The 25214-nt window shown below is 52.7% G+C and overlaps 1 protein-coding gene across 5 annotated transcripts; it reads right to left on the bottom strand.

Moving 5' to 3' along the window:
- Positions 1 to 1741: 1741 nt before the first annotated feature.
- TRMU (tRNA mitochondrial 2-thiouridylase) lies at positions 1742 to 21769 on the bottom strand. 5 transcript variants are annotated; one of them, XM_069491304.1, is made up of 11 exons: positions 21624 to 21769; positions 18767 to 18932; positions 15203 to 15309; positions 11284 to 11406; positions 7667 to 7839; positions 6038 to 6091; positions 5891 to 5957; positions 4709 to 4809; positions 3381 to 3525; positions 3005 to 3087; positions 1742 to 2242 (listed from the first exon to the last, which is right to left on the bottom strand). In XM_069491304.1, the coding sequence occupies exons 1-11, from the start codon at positions 21703 to 21705 to the stop codon at positions 2090 to 2092; spliced, it is 1254 nt and encodes a 417-aa protein (XP_069347405.1). In that variant the 5' UTR covers positions 21706 to 21769; the 3' UTR covers positions 1742 to 2089. The 5 variants fall into 5 exon arrangements, with proteins under 5 accessions (XP_069347405.1, XP_069347406.1, XP_069347407.1 ...); XM_069491305.1 differs by lacking the exon at positions 3005 to 3087; XM_069491306.1 differs by lacking the exon at positions 15203 to 15309.
- Between the last annotated feature and the right edge of the window lie 3445 nt (positions 21770 to 25214).

The raw sequence follows: 25214 nt of genomic DNA, 5'->3' as shown, positions 1-25214 counted from the left end.
AGGATGGGGAGGAGACGCTAACCAGGGTCTGCAGGCACTCGGGGACAAGCACATCCGTGTACACGAGCCCCAGGGCCTCAGCTCAGCCTGACCACAAGGGAGCGAGGAGGACGACGGCGGCCCACGCCTGGGCCTGGGCAGCAGGGCCTGGAGCTGTGCGGAGCGATCTTCCTTCTGGACGAGGGTTTTGAGCAGAGGAGCGACGGTACCTGAGGTATGGTTTTAGGGACAGTCCCTCTGGCCCCTGAAGCACAGATGGAAGGGGACAGGAGGGGACCAGGTAGACTGGCAGCCACAGAGGTTAGGGCAAGGGTCGCAGGCTGAGGCTGGGGCGCTTCCTCCTTGCCCAGAGGGAGGACAGGGCAGCCCCTGCTCCCAGTATCCGCGAACGTCCTCATGTTTTGCTCTACGGGCAGGGAGGCCACCGCTTTCTAGCTGCTCTGCCTGGTCTCAAGCTCTTGCTCCATGTGTGGCTTTCAGAGGCTGAAGGCAGGGGACAGTGGGATGCAGTAATTCCATCCTGGGGCAGAGGTTAGAGTCCTCCCCGGCTCCACTGCAGCCTAGGCGTCCATGTGCCAGTTCCACGCTCACCAGTCCACGCAGGGGCTTCCAGTCGTGCAACGCCCCATGCCACAGCCTCTCGGCCCACCGCAGGCCCAGCCCCTCACCTGTACCACGTTCTTCCCCGCTGGCTCGGGTCTCCCAGCAGCCTCCCCGCACCAGACCCGAAATCCCTGTGTGGTGTCCAGTCCTGGTCAGAGAGGACGGGCCCCCACCCCCGTTCCGTCCCAGGCAGCAGGCAGGACAAGCACTGGGCTCAGTGGCCGCCTTCCACCCCAGGTGCCGGTGGGAGCCGAGGGCGTGTGGGCAGGACCCCCGGACCATGCCCTGCTGTCCTGGCCACCTCAGCCCTGTGCTGGGGACCATCCCACTCGTTAGTTCCTCCACCTGTCCTCCCTAGATCCAACCCCTCTCCCCAGCTGCCACCCTTCCCCTTAATCTCTGTAGCTACCTGTCTACCTGGTCCCCTCCTGTCCCTTTCCATCTGTGCTTCAGAGGCCAGAGGGGCTGTCCCTAAAACCATACCCCGGGTGCCATCGCTCTGCTGCTCAAAACCCTCGTGGGGAAAGACCAGGCCCTGCTGCCCAGGCCGAGGCGTGGGCACCGTGGTCCTCGCTCCCTTGTGGTCAGGCTGAGCTGAGGCCCCAGGGCGCGTGTACAAGGACGTGCTTGTCCCCACGTGCCTGCAGCCCCAGCGCTGCACATGAGCGCTCACACCCGGCAAGGCAGGTGCTTAACTGGCAGGGGAGGAGGCGGCAGCTGTGACCCTGGGGTGCCTTGACCTGGGGTCCGGCCCTGCTGCCACCAGCAGCCCTGTTACTCAGTCCCGGTGGCCTCTGAGCTGAGGGTGAGGACCCCAGTGGGACAGGGAGGGGACGCTCCCCATATCCATTCAGCATGGGCCAAAGGTGCTGCCTCTAACCCAGAACGTTCTAGTCCCCACTGGAGCCTGTCTTGAAGCACCACAAAGTGCCCAGAGAGAGGAAGGAAGACAAGGACGTGGGTCCACGCCCCACGGGCCCCAGCCCTCAGGCAGAGCAGTGGGGACCCAGGTACGGCAAAAGGAGAGACTGACAGCTCTCCCCCTGTGGTCTACCTGCCTTTATACCACTGAGCCCCCTGGTGTAAAGAGTCCCCACCTTAGCCCCTCTGGAGGCAACAGTGAGACTGCATGTCCCCAAAAGACTTTTTATTCCAACACTGTCCTGTCCCTGCAGCCCCCTCTGCAGGTCCCCGTGGTGTGCGTGAAGGTGGGAAGGGCTTCCAGAGCAGTGCAAGAGAAGCTCTACAAATAGGGCCCTCAGGACAGACCCACCTGCCCGCAAATACTTCTGGCCAGCAGAGCTCCAACTTGGAGGAGACAGGCTCTCTCTGGGGCGCTGTAGGCTCTGCAGAGCCTTGACCGGCCTGGCCTCTCCTGGTTCAGCAGCAGCAGGAAGGCCCTCGGAGACCGGACTGCCCGCTGCCCGCTGGCTGCCCGGCCCTCAGCTCTGTTCTCCCAGAACTCCTCTCAGCAGCTCAGCCTCTTTCAGAGCGAGGGACCCAGGCCTGGGCCATCACCTGGGCCCTCGGTGGCCACGTTGGCTTTGCTCTGGCCCTTCTGGAGCGTGTAGGCAGATGGCCCCAACCGCAGGATCTTCCCACTGCCCAGGCACTCGCCCCCTTTGTAGAACACGGCGAACTGGAGAGGAGAGAGGCCCTGGTGTCAGGGGTGCCACAGGGAACCGGCGCTGGGCCTGCCCCTGCTGGCTGAGATGAGACGGGGGCAGGAGCGTGCAGGGCCGTGCTCGACCAGCCTGGGCTCCTGAGGGGCGTTCCCAGCAGCTGCATTAGGGAGGGGAGCTCAGGGTCAAAGTCTGCTTCCCTGAGCGGGACAGTCCCGGGCCTCTCCAAACCAGCATCTGTGACTGCAGGCAAGGCGGGGGGGGGGGGGGGGGAGCCCGAGGAAGCTTCAGCTTCCCCTACACGACCCCCGACCCCAGCCCCCACTGCAAGCCCCAGCTCTGCCCACACCCTCCTGCCACACCCTCAGCGTCCTGCCCACTCTGCCCGGCAGGGCTCCCGTTCCTCTGCCTCCATGAGCACAAGCCTCAAGCCTCTTCCTGTCCTTGCTGCTAGGAGACAAGGAGCCCCAGCTGCAGGGCTGGCCACACTCCGCCCTCACTGGCTATGTGACCTGAGCATCCATGTCTCCTTTTGGCCCCCACACCTGCACACCGGATGCCTGGTGGGGTGAAGTGCAATGCCGTCCTCCCAGGGCAGAGAGCACACTGACGCCAAGAGCCCTCCCATTCCAGGGGTTCCACCTTGGAGCAAAGTGCCAACACCCCTCTCCCAAGCGAGGACTGGGCTCAGGGCTCTCACTCCAGCAGACAGCAAAGCCCAGGCTGAGGCCTGTCCTGCCTTCCCGCTGAGCGTCCCCTCCCCAGCTCCCCCAACTCACCTGTCCCAGGGCGAGGGCCCGCACAGCCTGCACGGCTGTCACCCACACGGTGCCATCCTGATTGAGGGTCAGCACGCAGGGCACTGGATGGAAGAGAGGGGCCTTTGGAGGGGACAGCCCCAGGGAAGGAGCACCACCCACCCATGCAGGACAAGGACAGGGCAACAGCCAGGGGCTCCAAGCTACCAGCCTGGCCAGGGACACTGCAGGGGCAGCACACCTGGAGCCTCCCGCTGCTCCTGGTCCTCTCCCGGTGGCAGGCACAGGACAAGGGAGTTGAGTATCTTATGTGCGCTCACCAGTGGGGGATGTTCCTGCCCAAGGTTCTCATCGCCCAGGCCCCAATCTGGCCCCAGGTTCCCTCCTGCCCAGTCACCTAGTGCCATCTGGTGGCGGAATCGGAAGTGGCACTCCATCATCTTGTCCCGGACCAGCGTGGCCGGCGGCTCCTCTGCGATCCAGTGCACACGGTTGGTCCGAAGCAGGTCCCTGTACAGGGCCGGGTGGTCTGTCCAGGGGGCCTGCGGGTAGAATGCAAAGCCCCGTGACCCTCAGCAGAGGGCCCCTCTCCCCAAGGCCCGTCTCAGCGTAGGCTGTCACTAACCACAGTCCTACCAGCAAGCATGCAGTGACAACTGTGCACAGCACCATTCTACGTTTCCCCCAGGGAAATTCATTTAATCACCTCCTGAGACTTTTTACCCCATTTTGTAGATGAGGAAACCAAGGTTGTTGAGAAGCAGAGGTGAGGTGAGGTCTGAGCCTGCAAACACTCCTCAAAGTTCAAGTCTCACTCTGGCCCCCACCTATGACCGCCCGTGGGGTGGCTGCTACCCTGGAGGACCCAGTTTTCTATTCCCTGGGGCCCCTGCTCCATGACAATGTGGCGCCTTCTGGGGTCCGGCCAAGCCTCCCCCTCTGAAGCAGGCCAAGGCGCATTGAGCCCAGGGCCTTCGGGGACACGGAGGCCTGTCTGGGCACAGGTTGTCTCACAGTAAACATCACTGAAATTTTATGCTAGATCACTTTAATTCACCCTGGACCAGGCTTTTCCACCTTAGCTCTCCTTCACAGGAGATGTCTCGGAGTTGGCAGGTGAGGCCTGCTGGCCTCTCTGCTACAGCAATCTGGGGCCAGTGACCCTGCTAGGGCAGGGCCATCCTGATCACCGCGGGCTGTTCAGCAACAGCCCTGGCCTTACCTGCTAGATGCCAGCAGCACCTGTTCCCCCTGAGCATGCCTCAAGCTGTGACAACCACATCGCAATGTCGCCTGGGGGTGAGGCAGGCTCATCCCCTCCAAAAAGCCTGCTTTAGATGCCAAGGTCACTGTGGCCAAGGGCCCTGCTGTGGCAGATGGCCTGGTCCCATCCTGGCTCAGCCACTGGTACCTTCCTGACCGTGACCCTGGATCCCACACGGGCAGGCACCGTCCTAGGTGACCTCCTCTCCACAGGACCTTCTGTAAATTTCTTTGTCTCTGAGTCTCACTGTCCTCTCTTGTAAAACCAGAGCAGTATCTATTTATAGGATAAATTAAGAGATGGAAAAGCAGAGTGGCCAGCATGCAGTGGAGCCTAATAAATACCCTAAACAAAACCCTTCTGCTACCTTGGGCTACTCCCAGGAGGATGCACCATCGCACAACACTGCCCGAGGGCTCTGTGAACCGCGGGCTCCGCCACACGCGGCCAGCCAGACTCACCACGAACACGTCGCCCTTGGTGCCGTCCTTCTCCACCACGTACCAGGGCTCTCTCAAGCCGCCTATCTTAGCTTTCTGGCCCAAGGTGTACAGGAACCAACCTGTGCAAAGGCAGATTCTCTGAGGCTCGGGAGCGAGCTCCCCCTCCACATCACACCGCCGTGATGGGGTGGGGGCCCTGTGACCACCCAGGGCGGGCCGGGCCACTCAGAAGCTGTGACTCTCCACCCCCCCAGCGCCAGCCCTGCCCATCTACTGTGCAAGCTGCACTGGGGCTGCCCCAACCTCCCCGTGGCCACTCTGCACGGCCCCCACCCCGCACAAGCACCACAAGGCCAGGGCGTAGGCTCCCCGCAGAGGAAGCCGGACCGGCTTTGCCACACCCCCCAGTGCGGCGCCCACTTCAGTGGAGCCAGACGACAGAACCGCAGGCAGAAGCCTTAGTCATCTAACTGCCTCCTGCTGGAGACGGGCTGGGAACAACGCCGGCAGTTCTGTCCCGAGCAACGGCGTCACCTCCCCCAGGCTCAGGCACGCCTGGCCCCGCTCGGCTCTCCCTCCCCTCGGGTGCTCCCTCGGGGAGCCTGCTCCCACCGCAGGAGGGGGAGGATCTCCAAGCGCAGCCCACTGCGAGACGTTCCACGTCTGATGAGCGGCCCTGTGCTCCCGGCCTGGCCTGCTCGGGGTCCAGACTCGCCTGATCACATGCCCAGGAGGCATCCTCACCACCGCTCGGACAACGGCCACCCTGTCCCCACACCGGGCCGGGAGTGAGCAAGCAGCCCCCACCGTGCAGTCCCCACCATCGCCTCAATCATCCAGGCCACACGGTGCAGCCACCAAACTCTTTTCCTCAGAGTAGTGTTTTCTGTAGTTTAACATTTTCTCCATATAGTGAGAAAATCATCCTATTTACAGGGACTTACGCAGAAGTCACAGAGCAGTTCTTCCGAGGCAGACGGCGTGCTTTTAAGGAGACCGTTTCTTGAACGGCACAAAGCCCTAGTCAAAGCCACCGTGCAGCCCCGTGCCACCCACACCGGCCCCACCCAGCCCGCAGAGGCTGCGATTCACTGCTGAGGTGGGAGGGACCACAGGCATCTGTCTAAATTTCCCGGGGCTGAAACTCACCCCGCGACTCAAGCAGTTTAAGATGAAAAGTAGCCAGAGGCTGCACCTTACCTTTATGTGTTCCCAGGACTTTATTGTCTTCTATAGAAATAAAGTTGCCAGGGCGAGGCTGCAAATACTGGGAAACAGGCATTCTGTTACTACTGGGCACCCCGCCCAGAGCGCAGGGCCCCGTCCCTCTCCCCCAAGGTCACTCACCTGAAGAATGAAATGTTCAAACTTTCTTTTACCAACAAAACAGATGCCCATGCTCTGAAACGAGAGGAAGTCCCGCCGGCAGATGAGCGGAGGCGCGTGGCGTCCTGCGCCAGAGCAGGCCTGGCCGGGAGGGGGAGGGGCCGTGCTGCACCCGGACGCCACGAGGAGCACAGCCGGCACCGTGCTCCAGGGCAGGGGCCTGGCTGTCCTCCGCACCCTCAGACGCCAGCCAGTCCCAGCGCACAGCCGGAGCTGCGTCTCACCCTAGCAGGGTCTGACCCTCGCGTGGCAGGGCACCACATTGGCTGCCCCAGAGAAGAGAGCTAAACCCGGTCAGGCCCTTCAGGCCACCGTGAGTAGCAGGAGAGAGACAGGGACCAGAACTTGTCTTCCCAGCATAAGCCCGGGCTGGGGTAAAACCTCCACCATGCACTGACAAGTGGCTTCATCGCTTCCTCTCCGGTTTGTGTCCCTCTAGCCCTGCCATGTCCACCTCTGTGGCACTCTCAGCTCCCACCACAGACCAGCACTGGGAAACTGAAGAACAAAGGAGAGTGCAGGCAGAGCATGGTGGGTGGGCGTGCTCTCTGGGGGCAATGACTGGGTGAAAGACACAGTACTGCTCACGCCCAGGAAGACAGACATGAAGGAGCAGCCACAGTTAAAGCCACAGCAGCCCTGAAATGGCCCGATTCGACTGCGCACACCGGAGGTCTGCCAAGCTCGCCAGCTCCCCTAGCGCCCCACCCTTACGCCAGGCTCAGCCAGTGCTCTGGGCTTTTTCTTTTTTTTTCCCTTGAGACGGGGTCTCACTACGTTGCCCAGGCTAGGCTAAAACTCCTGGGCTCAAGTGATCCTCCCTCCTCATCCTCCCCAGTAGCTAGGACTATTGGTGAGCATCACCACATCCGCTTCCAGGATTTATCTTGCCTCGGGGCCTTTGCACACTCTTCCATCTGGACTGTTCCTCCCAACCTCCTACGCGACACTGAACCGTACTCACCTTTCAGGTCTCAGGTTACATGTCATTTCTCCAGAGGCCTTTCTTGGCTTCTCTATCCCAAAATCCCAATTAGAACCCACTGGTGCTCCTCTCACAGGTTCCCACCCCCCTCCACAGACACTCTCTAGGTTTACAGTGATGTTTCCTGTCCATCTCCCCCAGACTGTGAGCCCGGTGAAGGCAGGGATGGAACTGTGTGCTCGTCACTGTCTCCTCGGGATCCGGCAGCACGGTGCCTGGCGCAGATGACACTGCACAAGTCTGTGCTGGGCCAGAAGGGCAGGCAGGCAGCGCAAGAGCTCCTGCCCCCAGGGGCCTCCGTGCTGGGCCACACTGCCCTGTGCTCCCCGGCAGGCTGCCTCACAGCACCCAGCCAGCCGCCACAGCTGCAGGGAAAGCGGCCGGCCGCCGAGGGCCAAGCAGAGGAAGGGAGGCTGCTTCCCGAGGGTCAGTGGAGCCTTCTGCCCTACGGCTGAGGATCACTCCTCCAATCTATTGCCCCAAGTCCCCCTGAAGTCAGGTCCTGGGGAGGGACGGGGTGTCTGAGCACAGAGGTCCCAGCCCTCCCTGCACCCTGGAGCCGGGAACGCAAACATGCACCATCGAGGCAAGCCACGCACTCGTACCTCCTTCTTCTGAAGCACGTGATGAAGTCTATTCTCAGCAGCTATTTTCTTTACAAAGTCTTTCGTTAATCCCCCCAGAGGGAAGATGGTTCTTCTCAGGGCGTCCTGGGAAACCTGGCTGAGAAAGAAGGTCTGGTCTTTAAAGCTGTCAGCTGCTTGAAGAAGCTTTACCGCTGCCAAGAGTAAAGAACAAAAGACGTTGCAGGAATAAAAATAATGACATTTCACCTTGAATAGCGTCTTTCTGTTTATTCAGATTACCCTTGTCTGTCAGAAGCCAAAATCAATACTCAATAGCAGACTACTAGGAAAAAGCCACCACCAGAGAATGTAAGAAAGATTCTCACCTCTAATTTATTTATATTTTTATTGTTAATTATTATGGATACATAATAGTTGTATTTCTAGGGTACATGTGGTGTTTTGATACAAGCATATGATCTGTATCAACCAAATCAGGGTAACTGGGGTGTTCAAGACCTCAGGTATGTATCATTTCTTTGTGTCAGGAACAGTCCAATTCCACTCTCTTAGTTGTTTTAAAGTATACCCTAACTTATTGTTAAACACAGTCACTTCGTATCACTTTGTTGTGCTATCAAATACTATTTATTCTAAGTATGTTTTTGCACCCATTAACCACCCCACTTTATCCCCCCTCCCGCTACCCTTCCCGGCCTCTGGTCACCATCATTCTACTCTCTGTCTCCATGAGATCAATTGTTTTAACATTTAGCTCCCACACATGAGAAAATGCGAGATTTGTTTTTCTGTGCTTGGCTTATTTAACTTAACATAATGTTCTCCAGTTCCATCCATATTGTTATAAATGTCAGAATTTCATTCTTTTATGGCTATGTAATATTCCACTGTGCGTATGTACCAGATTTCTTCATCCATCCATCCATCCATCCACTGATGGACACTTAGGTTGATTCCAAATCTTGGAATCACTATTGTGAATAGTGCTGCGATAAACTCTCACCTCTAATTTATTTTCTATAAAAGAAATACAGGGAGGATAGATTTTATATGATAAAAAAATTTATTCCTGTTCATACTTTAGATGATAATATTTTCAAAGATGGAACATCACATGAAAAAATGTTCTGAAGTGAAGAGAAAAAAAACAAGCCTAAAATAAATTCAGCCAATTTCGGCAAAACTGGGAAAGACAGCAACTTACAGAAACTCCCACTGGAATGGTGTCAGCTCTGCTTTTTTCTAACAATGACAGCACGTGTTTGTGCCACAGTTGTTTTCAAGGACTCTCTTCATTCCCCAGGTTCAACTGCTGGGGAAAGAATAAAGCCCCTCAGCAGCCCTCTCCCCTTAACTATGCTTTTTTCCATGGTAGAAATGGTTTTGTTCACAGCCCAAGCTGGCACTGGTCAGAGGCCCCACTGCAGTGTCTCCAGCATTCTCTATCTGATTGTAAAGAACCATTTTTGGCTTGAAGGCAGCAGCGCAGAGGTGTGAGTGATCTTGTCCGTATGACCCAGGCCCGCCTCTGCCTCTGCGCGCGATCAGCCCTGTCCCCGTGCTACAGGGCTTCCGTGATTAGAACTGTCGGGCTCCTCACTTTCAAGCTCAACGACCAAGAGAAGAAAGCTAAGCAGAACATCAGTATTAATGGCTTCTGCTAACCGTTCTCATGTCTAGGGCCAAGAGACACCCCCACAGGCTGCCCTCCTCGCCCTTCCTGGCTGGGCACAGTCCCCTGTGTGCGTGCGCTCTATGTAGCTGATGTCTTCCACTGACTCGCACGTTACCCGAGTCAAGTAGAATTATCCCCATTTTACAGTTGAGGAAACTGAGCTCAGATAATTAAAGTGACTCGCCCAAAATGATGTAGGTAGAGTATGGCGGAGCTGGAAACTGAGCCCAATTTCCCAATTTCTATGCCATTACTTTTTGTGTACCAAACGATAAAACCAGTTGAAAAATGAAATTAGAGTTCAGTTAACTAGTTGCCATGGAAGCAGACTCATTTTCAAAATTCTACTTTTTGTTTCAAAACTAAATGCAGTCAAACAGTGTATGTGTGTATAAAGGCCTAACGCAGAATACTGGGAGCAAACTGCATTTTCTCTTAGTTCTGAGTCATTTTAAAACAAACCAAAATTCTACAAGGTCGGGGGAAAAAAAGCTGGTGTCCCTACCTGAGCTGGTGTAGGGTAAAAGGAAGGAAAGGAGCTAACATCTGACCAGGGCCCGTCCGTCCTGGAGCTTTATTTACGCACCCTGGCTGCTTTGGGCCTGTGCTCGCTCCGCCAGGCCAGGGGTCCTGCTGTGGGCAGAGCAGTGAGTGTGCCCGGTCGCAGGCCAGGCCTAGGAGCGCAGGCCTTGGGAGCTGACCGGCCGGAGCCAGTCTTCCTGAAACTGTGTCCTAGGGGAGTGGGCCCAGCGCCCCGCAGCAGCAGTCAGCGGGAGGCTTCCCAGAAAGAAGTGGGTGCCGTTCTTGTCTGGGCTGGCTTCCGTGAGGTGACCGGAGCACCCTCTGCTGTGAGAAGGGAAGGAGGAGGGGGAGAGAGAGAACACCGGGCTGCCGGGCCGCTGCGGGCGCACTCAGGGCTCCCCTGACCAAGCACACGGCTACAGGATCGCTGCTGCCTTCAAGACAGGCTCATCCACCCTGAGAAAAGACCTCCATGGGGGCCTGACACGGCAGAAACAGCAGGGGCTGGGGGGCTGAGCAGAACTGGGCTGAACCCAGCTCTGCTACCTGAGGCACCCACGTCAAAGGACTTCACGCAGGCCTCAGTGTCCGCATCTTTGAGTGGGATGAGAGCACACACCTGTAAGACTGCTGAGAGGAGCAACGAGAAACATGTGCGTGCAAATCCCTGCCCGACTCCCGGAGACCACCCTCCCCAGACGGGGGTGTGGCGGGAAAAGGCTCCAAGATCTGAACTCAGTAGCCCCCAGGGGACTGCGAGGCAGGCTGCAGGACCACACGTGGAGCAGTGCTGTGCAGATCAGAAGTGAGAACCCGTTGGCGGTCCTACAACAACGGAAGTTCCCTGCAGAAACGTGGCTCTGAGCTCCTCTTGGTTTTTCGCTCAGCAGTGATGGGAATTCCTCTCTTCACAAGCACACACCAGGACAAGCCAGCGGCTTCCCAGCTCACTGTCTGGCATTTACTTTTTTCTAGAAAGGTGAAGCTTTGCTCTCTGGCATCTATCAACTAATTTCTGTAGATCACCTTTGTAAACACAACTCCAAGGCTCCTGTCAGTCACAACCTAGAGAACCCGATGCCAAACTACAAGGCCTTGGCAAAACTATGGCAACCCAGTTATCCTTGTCAAATGTTTCCTCAGATATTCTTGGAACGTGCAGATCATCAGCACAGTGTCCAGAGCTGGATCACACATCTCTGGTTTCACTCTCCACCAGGCCTGCCCTGGCACCAGGCGGCTGGGATCCCTCCTATTGCCCCACTGCAGGCCCTCAGGGGAAATGACCCTCTTGGTCACTGTACCTTTTCAACTGTGAACCCCAAACCAACAAGCCAGTGGGAGACACAGAGACAGGGACAGCAGGTGCTCAGACACAACCCACTGTCATTCTTCAAAATATTTTACTTTGTTCCCAAAGAATTAAGCTCTGACTTACCATTTCTAATTTCAAACCGATTTCTGAAAAGCCCTTCTGGTCTCTTAATGTGCTTCTGCTCAAAGACTTCTTCATCTTCCAGTGAAGTTCTTGCATAGTGACCTGTGGCAATGGCATCTGCTCCTGTGAGGTTTTTAAAAACACAAAGATATTTTAGACCCACATTTGCTAGCCTGGGTCAGTATGAGCCAACGGTGCCAAAAGCACGTGCAGACCTGTAGTCTTACGCTGATGGTCTCCACAGACAGCCCACCCTGCTGTTCACCACCGAGATCCCAGGGAATGGGGGAACACATTTAATCTTGTTAAAATGCAGGCTTCTACTCTTAATGTAAGCTGATGCAATCTTGCTCCAAAGTTTTACTGTCCCTTTAAAAGCCTTTCAAAAGTTAGCATCTACTCATTCATTCAATTAATAGCTTACGGAAATAATCAGATACGCATGCAAACATTTAAGTATAAAAAGCTCATTTCAGAGTTTAATGACATGGAAAAATGCCTATGACACTGTTAAGTAGGGAAAAAGTATATAATACCATGAGTCTACTACTTTTAATGTACAGAAAAAGACAAAAATCTCAGAAGGTCCATTCCTTTGATGCTGGGAGTAAAATTCTAGATGACACTTCCCCCCTCCTTTACACTCTTCTATACTTTAAATTTTTCTTTAATAAATAGGTATTATTTTTATCACAATAAAGGACTACCCAGCACATTCGACTTCTTCTTTTCACATTATTCAAAAAAAGTCAAAGAACCTACCAAGGCACATAAGTCTATACCCTTTTTATCGTGTGAAAATTTCAGACGTGCAGTACTGCAAGAGACTTTCCCTGAAAGGTGCAGAACTGATTCAACACTTAACCCAGCACACCAGCTCAGTGTAAAACAGAAAAACACAGCAAGAATTAACCACTGCGTATTAACTACCTGAAAAAGTACCTTCAGGAACACATTATCACATCTTGACTAAGTTTTTAATACAGAAAAAGCCCACTTTAAATTTATTTCCTTAAAGAACAACCACTTATACTACAAACAGCATAGGATTCATCTATTAGAAGCCCTAAGATTTCAGAATCTAGGTTCCGTGTATTTTTATTCTGTGCTGCAGAATTTAAAAAAGCTATGGTGACAGAGAGCTTGGCACTCTGTGCCGAGAGGAAAGGCAAACATTCCTCTCCTGAAGAGCTGTTTGTGCAGAAGGTCTTTCTCCTGCAAACCCTAACCTTGTCCTCTGGATGTCACACAAAGAATGTGATCTTAACTCACACACGTGACCGCTGCTACTATGACCCAAAGTAATCTCAACGGTTCATCAGAGGACATATTTCCAGACACCCTGGAAATCAAAATCAATTCACATTCCAGCAGTCTGTAACTCTCTTCCTGAATAACAGACTTGGCCTAGCCAGGGCGGGCCACAGCAGACTCCTTGCCCTTTCTCAGACATTCCCTGACCACAAGGTCGCCCAGTCTGCCGCTGGCTTCGGCAACACATGTCAGAGAACTGGCTCATCATCTTGGGGGCAACTAAGTCCCCCAGATCTTCTGCACACAAATGGCAACCAAGCCAGGTCCTCTTAATCTTATATTAAGAGAATTAATTATTAAACCTGGTTAGCAAACTTAGCAATTGTCTCTATTACATTTCATGTTTTTGGTGTTAGTACAGCATTCAAATTTAAGACTTTTTTGGTTTTTGTTTTTTAGACTTTTTTTTTACTCCTAACTCCATGAACCAAGTTTTCATCTTCATCATCTCAACGTTAGGTCACTTATACATCAGATCAGCAAGCCTAATCTAAGTCATTGCTGACAGTGCAGACACCACTGGATCCCTGGCATTTAACAACTTATGTCTTGGGACGTGGCCACACACGGCAGAGTGAGCTGCACCGGGGCAGAGCAAACTGACAGGCCAGTACCCAGAACTTTAGAGACTCATTATGCTGACCCCACTGGCAGGGGACAGGAAAAGGAACCTAGAATTCACAAAATATAGCAACAGATACCACGAGGTAGTCTAAGCAAGCATTTTTTTTTTTTAACTCTAATTCCATAACAGATTACTAAGCAAGCAATTCAACATTAGGAAGGTTCAATAAAAAGATACGGGGTCAGGGGCGGTGGCCCGTGCCTGTAGTCCCAGCTACCCAGGAGGCTGAGGTGGGAGGATCGGAGCCCAGGAGTTCAAGACCAGCCTGGGCAACATGGCAAGACCACGTCTACAAAAAATGAAAAAGAAAAATTAGCTGGGTGAGGTAGCAGTCGCCTGTAGTCCCAGCCACCCAGGAAGCTGAGGTGGGAGGATCACTTGAGCCCAGAAGTTCAAGGCTGCAGTGCAGTGGTCCCCAACCCCTGGCCCGCGGACTGGGACTGGTACTGGTCCGTGGCCTGTTAGGAACCGGTCTGCACAGCAGGTGAGTGGTGGGCAAGCGAGTGAAGCTTCATCTGTGTTTACAGCCGCTCCCCATCGCTCACATCACCATCTGAGCTCCCCCTCCCCCTAGCCCTGTCTGTGGAAAAACTGTCTCCCACGAAACTGGTCCCTGGCACCAAAGAGGTTGGGGACTGCTGCTGTAGTGCATTAGCACTGTGCCTATGAATAGCCACCGCACTCTAGCCCAGGCAACATAGTAGGACCCCATCTGTAAAAAATAAAAATTAAATAAAAAAAAAAAATGAGGACATTTCAATATGTAGAGGGAATCAAGAAAGAAAAACTTAGGAACAGACAGAATCTGCCAATCTGGAGGGCAGGCAAGTTGCTAGCTGGTGGCAGAGCCCTGACCAATACGGTAGGCTTCTAGAACTGGCCACCGAGACATAGCTTTGAACCTAGAAAAACAAGAGACCCAAGATCTTCAATCAAGTGACCACAGGCTTATTCTCAGGACAAAGCAGAAACCCGATTCTGGAAGCAAGAGAAAAGGTCTTATCATGACTAACAAAAAGGATGACTAAACATTGAGATTCTTGAGCCTCGAATGAGGGCTCCTACAACTTCCCCTAAACACAATCTCGTCTGGAACCAGAGCTGCTGCAAATAAAGCCGACCCTGCAGGTAGAGGCAGGGCGAGCCTGCGACAGGGAACCAGGCAGGATCTGAGGCAGATGACACCAGGGGCCTGTAAGTTCCACAGGCCACCCAGGTCTCAGCTCAGCCGAACCCGGAGACACATTTATGGAAGAGGCCAGGCACCGTCTCATAGCCCTAGCTCCAGCTGTGGCCTGTGGCCTGCGGCAATCTCTCTGCATGGCTTTGGCTCCCAGTTTGAGGAGTGTTCTCCTTGCCGGAGCGGTGCGAGGCCACATGGAAACCACCGGCGTGGGGAGCTGGCGGCCCAGGGCTCTCCTAGCAGTCAGCCTGTTCCATCTCAGGCTCTTTGGCTCTGGGCAGGCCTTTAAAAGCTTTGTTATCTTTGGCATCTTTCCAAAGTTCTGACCTTCCTGGTACACTTACAGGCTCATCTACTTTTGTTTTTCACATGCTTTTTTTTTTTTTTTTTTGCTGATGATACCTCATTAAAGTCATTAACAATTTAATATTAGAATATTGTTTTTTAAGAATCTCCTCCTCCTCCTCCTGGGGCATTGTCACCTTTGAACTCTTTGGCTTGTGAGGCAACACATGTTTCCTTGGGACTTCTGAAGCTGGCTGTCCTCAGGTCAACTCTGCCTGTCCTCATATTTACGTGGTCCACCGGGAAAGCACCCTCTCCTCCCAACGACCTAGCACTTGTACTTCACCAGCAGGTTCCTTCTTGTTCAGTGAAATACAAAGTATTGTCATTTTCACTTCTTCCTTTCCTTCTGAAAGATGAAACTATTTACAAGGTTTTGGTTTCTGGCTATCTCTGAAAATTTGAAAATCCGTGATTTTTAAAAACAAATGAAAAGACTCCAAATTACTTACCAAGATTATCCACAGCGTAATGAAAGAAGCAACTGAATTTGATGTGCTTATTGCAGACTATGTCAGGATTAGGGGTCCTTCCTTTTTCATACTCATTTAAAAAATCACTGCAATTAAAGAAAAAGACTTTATGTGTGAAACATTCCTCAAAAAATTAGTTAAATTACTTGTTTAATGTAGAATTTTTCCCTGTCATATCGAAACTATAGTTTTCTGCAGAGCAGGAGAGCTTCGGTACAAAGCCCTTTTCAACATTTTCACCACACATTTATTTACAGCCTGCTGCACTAACGGCCTGGATGAAAAGCAAGGTGCCACTCCCCACTGCTGAGGCTCAGCGGCCACGGCGTCTCCCCGGAGGCTCACAGGGTGTGTGGGAGGGGGAAGGGGCCAAGAGGGACTCCCGAAACTGCTTCCTGGGACTCCTCTACCACACAGGGCTTAGGTGAGGTAGAGCTATGCCTGAGTCCCAGTGGCAATACAATCCCCTAGTTACAACTCAGGGCTGTACCGGCCATTCCACAGTCTCAGCCTGAGAAGCCGGGTCACAGGGCAAATGTGTCCAGAAATTTTTCTCACGTGACCCACCACGCTCCTGAGGTCTGGCAAACTCCTGGGTGCTTAAAGCAGCTCGGGCCATCCTAACTCCGTGGAGCTGTGCTCTAACAGCACGAGTGGACACGGGAGAAAGATGCTACTATGCCAGCAAGACTCAGAAAGAATTTCATAGTCTTGGAGGATTCGCTTCCAGAGGGTTATGACGCCTACTTCAGGAGTTTTAAATTGGGTGTATTTTTGGTATATGTGATGATTTTTTCATTTAACCTAAAACTCTTTATTAATTAACAAGGGTTTAAGGTTATATTACAAAACTGATCACGAGCCTGCACAGGATCATGAGTTACTTGTTCCTTCGACCTTAGTGGGCAACGCTAAACTGTTCTAAGTTTCCCTAACACTTCTCACTCCCCCTAGAAGTTCATAAAAAATCATGTTTTTCCATATTTGCAACAAACTTGATATTGCACTCTTTCCATTTTTTTTAATTGTTAAAAAGTTGTTAAGAGGTTCATTAAACTGTAAACTACTGAAAGTGAGGTCCATGTCTCCCGCCACATGTCCACAGACCCAACAAACTTTCTACCTAACAGACGTTGACTACATGTTGAAGAGGCTGAACGTTTACACCGGTTTATGGAAAGACATGCAGTCAAGCCTCTCCGTCTGCTGCACTAGCAAAAACGATGGAGAAAGCAGCCCAGCCCATTCTTTCACGAGAAAGAAGAGAAACCTTTCCTTCGCTTTGTGAGGGAGACAGGAATTTAAAAAGAGTATCTGGACTTTGGCCCTTGAAGGCCAGTGAGTCTTGAACAAATGAATTCAAAAGACACTTCTGAGCTAGACAGCTGTACTAGAGTAGCGAGTGTGCAGAGCAGGATCAAGGAAGAGTTATAACTACGTCTGCCGGCAGCTGGGACAAGGCAAGGACAGAGGGCAGGCTGGCCAGAGCCCCTCGGAGGCAGCCTGCAGAGATGAGAGGACTGTCTCGGGGCCACGTCCTCCTTTCAGTCCCTAACGAGCAGTGCCAGAAGGCAGTAGTGAAGGCAGGCCTGGAAAGCTGGGTTTTAATCACAGCTCTGCTCCTAACTTGCCACAGTACTTGGGACAAGTCACCCTTCCTGTCTGGTCTTGGAGCTGAGTTAATCTTCAAAAATCACATTCGCTCACATACTTTTGAAATTTTGCACTAGAAGGTGAAGTTGAAACCCCCCTAGATTACTTGCTATTACCTCGAACGCTGCAGTTCTCATCGGGAATCCCCCAGACCGGCTTTCTCTAACCCACCCAGACTTGATCTTGAAACTAGCACTGACTCTTCTCTCTCCCTGGCCTCCCACACTCATCTGTCACTGAGCCCCGTCACACCCTTTCCCAAAGACAGACCCAGAGGACCCCCCATCAGAACCAGCTGAGGTGCCTGATGAAACACAGACTCCAGGGCCCACGCCCGGCACAGGCCCAGACAGGTGTTTAACAAGCACCTGCTAATTTTCTAGCTTGGGATCTATTGCCCAGTGGACTTGACCTCTGGGCCCTATCATAGCAGCCGTCACCTTCCACAATCCCCACAGTCCAGAGCTCTAGCAACACCATTTCCTCGGGTTCTCTGCCTTTGGTCTTCTCCCGTAATCTACCCTATACTTGGCTGCCAGACTTGTCTTTTTTTTTCTTTCTTTCTTTCTTCTTTTTTTTTTTTTTTTAGAAACAGGGTCTCACTATGTTGACCAGGCTGGTCTTGAACTCCCTGGCTCAAGCGAATCTCTTGCCTCGGCCTCCCGAAGTGCTGGCTGGGATTACAGGTGTGAGCCACTGCACCCAGCCCCAGATCTGTCTTTTTAATAATGAAAATAACAACAGCTATGTTTATTGAATGCTTACCAATATACCAGGCACTGTGCTAGAACTTTATATGTAATCTCATTTAATTCTTACGATAACCCTATGAGGCATCAGCCATTATCCCCATTTTAAGGATGAGAAAACTGAGGCTTAGAAAAGTCAAATAAATTGCCCAACATCACATAAGTGGCAGAGTCATGACTGAACCCAAGGCTTTTCTGACCTAAAGCCCACTCAGGCGAGGGCAACCCAGCCTGTGCACATAACCTGCTGTCTCGGACGTCCCCAGTGGCTGCCCTGCACTTAGCGTACTCAGGGCTCATCACAGGCTGGCCCTGGGCTCCTTCCACCACAGGAACAAAGGTCCAGCCAAACTTTACAAGGTTGTCTGAAATAGACAATGGGCATTTCTCTTCACCACGGCTCTTGCTACCCCACTTGGAATATCTTCTCTCCTCCTTCAAGGGCAGCTCAAACCGAGGGGTTTGAGCTCTTCCCTGAAGCCTCCCTGACCACTCCATGATCCCAACTTCTCCCTCCCCGAACCTGCAGCACTGCAGATTCAATCGCTGGTACTTCCTACCTGCCACCCACCACGAGTGCCTCTTTCAAAGACAATGTCCTCCTCCCAGCTGGACTGCAAACTCCTACAGAACGAGGCCGTGGTGTATACATCTTAATGCTCCCAGATGTAGCACGGCGCCTGGTATTCAGGAGCACTTATAATAATTGCTGGGATCATACCAGATTTTACAAAAGTTCTTGTTTGTTTCTTGTTCCTAAAAGCCACAGGCAGTGTATCACACAGCTATTTCTCAGAACCCCTAATCACTGGCCCGCACAGCGTGTGAGCATTGACACTTACCTCGTGGCACCTTCCCGGGAGAGCTCCGCCTCCGCCCCCCACCCTGACTGAGCAGCAGACACATCTAAGGTTCAAGAAGGTGTTAAAGAGATTTCTGGCGGGTGGCTCACTAACAGGAGTGAGAGCACCAGGGGTGCTGTGGGGTGCAGCCTCGCCTCTAACGCAGAGGTCCGCAGAGGCTGGGGCCTCCACTGCCAAACAAGAGTGCCAGGCTGTGTGGCGTCGGTGTGGCTGACTATGGCAATCCTCCCCTCAGAAAGGGCTCAGTGCATCAGGAAGCCCCTACGTGCTGCGCTCACCTGAACACTTCATTCCAATACTCCTTCACGTAGGACACCTGATGGAAAGGGATGTCTAAGATCTGGCAAACTTTGTAGGCATCTTCGCAGTCTCTGTCAGCAGTGCAAACTCCATGTTCATCCAGGGAGTCCCAGTTCTTCATAAATACCCCTGTCACTTGGTAACCTGGACAGGGAATTAAAGAGAATACATATATCAACCTTGGGTTAAAAAGGCAGTGATTTCTGAGCTCTGAGCAGTTCCCAAAGTGCCACACTCCTATGCCTCTGTGCCTGGCGAGCCCGGCAGGCCCTGCTCTGCCCGCGGCCTTCAGGGCTCCAGGCTGCCTGTTGGCGCAAGCCACTATAGGTGCTCCTTCCCCTGAATCTCTGCTGTGCTTTGTAAAGGCTTCATCATCACAACACATTATTGCACTGAAACTGCCTGAGTCCTCAAGATGAACAAGATGGTATTTTTTCATCTTTGTCTCTCCACCTACTCTCCACCTATGAATCAGCACAATGCCTAGGAGGGCCTTAGCTAACATGTGCTGAATGAAAGAATAGCCAAAACTCAACAAAATTTTTCAAAGCAAACAAAAACCACCATTCACTTATTAGAAGAGGGAACTCATTTCAAATTATTTCCAGTTATCACCAAGACTTAAATTTTAAGTCATCAGATACACAGACAATTAAAATTTTGAATATTTTGTAATAAGGGCTATGCCACCTATATATTTTATGACTTATTTTTCCCCTTTTCTACTGTGACAAAGTAAACAATCAAATATTGGAGAGACCCACTTTAACCCTACACCACTTAGCTAGCGAACTATACAGCCGTCCACCCTATATGGGAAATCCGGCTCCTCTGGGCAGGCTGCACGTAATGAAAGAGAGCAACTGACTGTTAAAGGCAACTTAACACAGCACCCCAAAGAACAGGGGTTTGATGACAAAGCTTCGCCAAAACTAAACACCCACACACAAGACCACCCCCGTCTCAGCTGGTGATCAGCACCCTCCTCAGGAAGCACCTGACTCTGCTTCTGCTACAGACCTGACCACACTGGGCTCCAATTGTTCCCACCTGCCTCCCCTGCAACTCACTGAAGCCGGGAGCACCTCAAGGATAGGAACTTTGTCTAACTCAACCCTGTGTCCCCGGCACCTAGTACAGTGCCCAGCACATAATGGAAGCTAAAAGGAGCTTGTAGAATGAACAAACAACCCTACACAACACAGCTTTAAAAATATACTCTTCCTCTAGTCTCATCTGCCTGATAATTTTTCTCAGGAAGAGATGTGACCCCCTAACATGGACACAGGCTCAGCCACTTTAGGATGAATGAAATTTTCAGGAGGTGCATGACAGAACTCGTGCCTCCAGCAAGACTGGGCAAGCCCTCAATGCCACGAGAGGACCACGCCTTTGCTCTGCCGGGTCCATCACCCTCCTCCAGGGAGCAGGAAAATTCAAGGAGGGCTGGAACATGAGTTGTACAATCAAAAGGGAGTTTACCTTCTTGAAGTAGTAAAATGATATATCTGGTCTCCCCACAACCAGTGTTCTGCATCTCCCAAAACACCTAGTCATGTCTGTCAGAAACCTTCAAGGGCTCTGAATTGTCTACCCAACACAGACTAAAGTCCCTAATATAACATCTTCCATAACCAGGGCTCAACCGTCCCCACCTTCCTCGCCTTCTGCCTACATCTAGCCAGACCCGGCCAACGCTTTCATGCCTCCGTCCTTCTGCTTGTACTGCAGGCTCGGCCTCACCTCACACCTCTAGTTCTTTGCTTAGTGAAATCCCACTCTTCCTCCAAGTCTCAGCTCAAACACCTCCACCTCTAGGACGCTTTCCTTGATTCTCCCTTTCTCACAATTTTATGTGTTTACAGTTTACCTATCCTCCTCTCTGGCACTTATTATACCTCTCATAATAGGTATGGCTATTAATAATATACAGTGAGTATATAATAATACCCACTACTGTTTTCTCAGTACCTCATATGTGCTGGGCACTGGGTAAACCCTTCAACATGTATGTCATTTAAGCCTTCCAGTCACCCTGTGAAGTAGGTGTTATCCCCATTTTACAGAGGAGGAGGGCTTAATTGACGTGCCCTAGGTCAGGAACCTTGCAGGCATCTCTGCATTCTAGGTGTCTCCAAAGGTGGCTCACAGCAGAGGCTCCACAAACGTTACTACGTGAAGGAAGCCTCCAACGAGAAGGAGCCGCACAGACGGAGAATTTAGATGAGTAATTCATCTCCGCTCCAGACCCTAAGAATCCTAAGCACCTGTGGGACTCCGTTTGGATGCCCGAAACAAATGCAAGTGCTTTGAGGGCGAAGTTTGTCATGCAAAGAACGGAGAACACAGGTGTGACTTAGTAAGCAGACACGCCGCTCAGTATTGCTCAGGTTCATGAGTCGAAGGACAAGCACCCCACCGAGCGGCCACAGCGTCCGCAGGGGTCAGGCCCCAGGGCCAATGGATCCAGCTCCCCTCCCCACTGTGTGGCCTCACAGGTCAGCGTGGACGCCGCCAGCACCACCGCGGGCGCAGGGCGCAGACCCAGTGAGCGACCCTCCCCTAAGGCAGAAGGTTCACGATCCACTCTGAGTTCTAACTGGGGAGGGGGTCGTAACTACTCCCGGGCAGTCGGAGTCGCCTTCGCGCACTTCCGACCGCACAGATGGAGGGCGAGGGGCCGCAGAGAGGAAGGGAGAGGACGTGGGACTCCCGCCGTGCCCACCCGCAAACTGAGGCCAGGGAGGGAGGCGACCTGCCCAGGGCCCCGCAGGACGGGGAGAGGCACCCAGGGGCAGAGCCGCTCGGGGCGGGCGGGGGCCTCGGCCGTCTCACCTCTCCGCCTTAGCAGCAGCGCGGCCACGGCGCTGTCCACTCCGCCGGACAGGGCGCACACGACGTGCCGAGCCGCCAGCATTCGCCCGCCTAGCCAGCTTCGTCCTTGTTGTCTTTGCCGCCGCCGCCGCCGCTGCTTCCGCGCCGCGCCGGAAACCAAGTGGCGCCCCCGCCGCGGCGTCTGCGCTCGCGGCCCGGCCGGAAGCGTGCTCCGCGCAACCGCGTTCCGCCCGGCCTCCGCCGGCCCCGCCTCCTCGCACAGGTGTTCCCGGGTGCGCCGGCAGCCTGGAGACGCTGCGGGGGGCGAGCCCCACCTGGCCGTGCCCTTCAGAGCCGCTGCGGCTCCTCCGACCTCCGGCGGCGCCGAGACCCTGCCGGCCTGGGCATCACTCTGTGCCCTCGCTGCGTGCGAGCGGCGCGGGCGGGGCTCCGGCTTTTGTATGTCGCAGAATCCCGGCACCTGGGAGAGGACAGGCCTAGAGCAGGGCTTCGCACTCGCGTGGGCTGCGGGAAGCAGGGAGGGAGTCCTGGGTTCGTCCCCCAGGGGCAACGTTCGAGCTGAATTCTTCCACGGGACAGTTGGCGTTGTCAGACTAAATGACACACAGGGAGACTCTCCGAAAGAAAAATGATGTTTACTCAGGAATAGGCATTGCAGTGAGAATACGGGTGCCAAAATAAACTGTGTGCTATACAGGAACCATGTGTGTAAAGAACACAAAGCTTTTTAAAGGAAAAAAGAGGATTGCATAATTGTTTGGAGCTATTTCTCCTTGGCTACAAGGATTAATAACAAGGGCGATGCCAGTCTGAGGCTGGACAGGCAGTCACTGGGCAGATGTCCTTGCACAAGTTTTTGTTGTTGTTTGTTTGTTTTTTGCATAAGTTTATGATGGCTTTTGTGCAAGCTTGCGGTCCTTGCAGTCTTTTGTGATAGTTGTTATGAGGCGTTCATACATGAAAACTCTCCCTTCATGGGCTTCCCTGGCTCTGTTTGTCAGGGTTTTTAGCGCAAGTGACTCCATTTTGATTCTTGACAACTTTCACAGCGTCAACTAAAGGAAGGGAAGAAAAGCAGGCAGAGGGATGAGCATTCCATAAAGGCACTGGGCCCCTGAGAGGACAGGACCAATGCAGGAGCAGCAGGAAGCTACTGGAGGTATTAAGCAGGGGAGGAAAGTGACAGATTTTAAACCTTTAAAAAGATCTTTCTGGCTGCCCTGTGTAAAATGCATCGGAGGAGGTGCTGGGAGCCTGGTTAAGAGGCCATGACAGCACTCTGGGAGAGATGGGATGACAGAAAGATACCATGTATTTGGAGGTAGGGATCTGTAGCCCTTGCTGGTGAATGGACATGAGGGATGAGAAGTAGGGGTGGGGGCTTGATGTATCTGCCTAGTGGGACATTCACTGAGAAGGAACAGTGGCCTGCCAGATCAACCCCAACATGAGGTGCCAACAGGCAGGACATCAAATTGGAGATGTGGCTGTTCTGAATGAATGTGCGAGTGAATGCATGGGTAAGGCAAGTGACAGGTGGGAGGTCTTGGGATCAGAAACAGCAGGTGTGGCCGGGCGCGGTGGCTCACGCCTGTAATCCTAGCACTCTGGGAGGCCGAGGCGGGTGGATCGCTCGAGGTCAGGAGTTCGAGACCAGCCTGAGCAAGAGTGAGACCCCGTCTCTACTAAAAATAGAAAGAAATTATATGGACAACTAAAATATATATATACAAAAAATTAGCCGGGCATGGTGGCGCATGCCTGTAGTCCCAGCTACTCGGGAGGCTGAGGCAGTAGGATCGCTTAAGCCCAGGAGTTTGAGGTTGCTGTGAGCTAGACTGACGCCACGGCACTCACTCTAGCCCGGGCAACAGAGTGAGACTCTGTCTCAAAAAAAAAAAAAGAAACAGCAGGTGAAAGGCTCATGGATGGATACTGGAAGAACCTAGAAACATTTGCTGGGCCAAATGAGTGTGGGAAGGCAGGAGGGTATCAATGAAAGCAAAAGAAGAGGCCCAAATAGGAGACCCGGACACTGCAGAGCCAGCTGGAGGTCCAGTGGCTGGCCAGGAGAGAGGAAGGGAAAGCAAGGAGGGGGCACAGAATGGAGGGCCCAGGCCAGGGATGATACAGCTCAGAGCAACAGTGATGCAGAGTGCAGAAGACTGTGAGGTTTGGGTTGACACCGGAAGCTACAGTCACTCGTGCAAATCACAGGCATTCTTTAAATCAGTGACTCTCAGCTTTTTCACCTTGAACCCACAGTATCAGAACACGTGGCCATCTCTGCAGACACACACAAGTATAAAAAGGGATGCCTCTTGAAACAGTTCTTACCCTTTGTAGAATGTACCATGTACTGTCTTGTTTTTTATTTTATGCTTTTTTGTTTTTTTTAAATTGCTGGTGTCATCTACGACATTGATTTCATGTAAGATTTAAACCACAGTCTGAAAAATTCGGGGGAGGAAATGCCACTACAAATGCAGGTGGTTTTTAAATCAGGCCAACAACACACACCAAAGCTTGGCATTCAAATCATGTTAGTTTCTCAGAAGGTTAACAATTCATAAATGTTTACGTGTGAATAATTACTAAAGTAAATCATTTTCTTGAGAACAAGAACAGTTTTAAGGGCCTAGACTAGAGTAAAATGAGGAAGGCTCTTAATTCCCCATTTCCAAGAACAGCAGGAGCTGCCAATGGGGGAGTCCAGGCCACTGGTGCCAAGAGGAGGCACAGGGTGAGCTGCAAGCAGGAAGAAGTCACAGGGCCCCTGTGGGAAGACAAATGGATGGCCACTTTTTCAGAAGAATAAAGGATCAGGAAAATACCCAACAAGCCATCAATTCCATCTTGCATTTCCCAGAGGAGGTAAGGAACTCAGTATCTGGACCCTGACACTGGGCAGATTCAGGAGTCAATGTTTAGGCTGTGGCCATGCCGGCACCACTAGAGTTTTTATTCCCAGCCTAGAGGACCACGCCCTTCTTGGGTATGGCAATCAGATATAAGACTATGGCAGGTTAGGTCCCAGTGGCAACCAACCCACAAAGTGGCTTAGACGTGACCCATTTATACATATTTTCTGCTGCTTTTCAGTGACCTATATGGTTTTTAGCTACTTTGTAGCTCCAGGAACCCTCTGTGTATAATCCTGATCCACCATGGGCCAGCTACAGCAAGGACGACTGCCTGCCAGCAGCAATGTCAGAGATGTAAAATGGAAGCCATCTGCCCCACGGTATTAATGAAATGTGGTAAAAATCACACGAAGCTGGGCCTCTTCAATCTGCAAGGGTGGCCCCCTAGCGGCAGCCAGTGTGCTTGGTGCCATTCTAAAGAGAAAGTGGCCACCCCCTGGGGCTCCAGGAGCACTTAGTCTCCGACTGGCTGTGGGGCTTCTCACAGAGAGCCCTCTGAGGGGAGGACGGAGGGCCTGGGTGCCAGGGGAGGAAGCGCCTGGGGGAGCTCTGTCAGACAGGCCGCTGCAGCCAGGCGGAGGATGGAGAGACTCGGAGGAAAGGAAGGCGGCTAAAGCCCGGGATAGGACGGGTGGCTCTAGCCAACTCCTGCTCTTCAGATAGATCA

This window comes from Eulemur rufifrons, chromosome 16 (assembly GCF_041146395.1).
Source record: "Eulemur rufifrons isolate Redbay chromosome 16, OSU_ERuf_1, whole genome shotgun sequence".
Lineage (NCBI taxonomy): Eukaryota > Metazoa > Chordata > Mammalia > Primates > Lemuridae > Eulemur > Eulemur rufifrons.
Note: the sequence above shows the minus strand (reverse complement) of the source record. Positions and strands in the feature narration are given on the sequence as shown.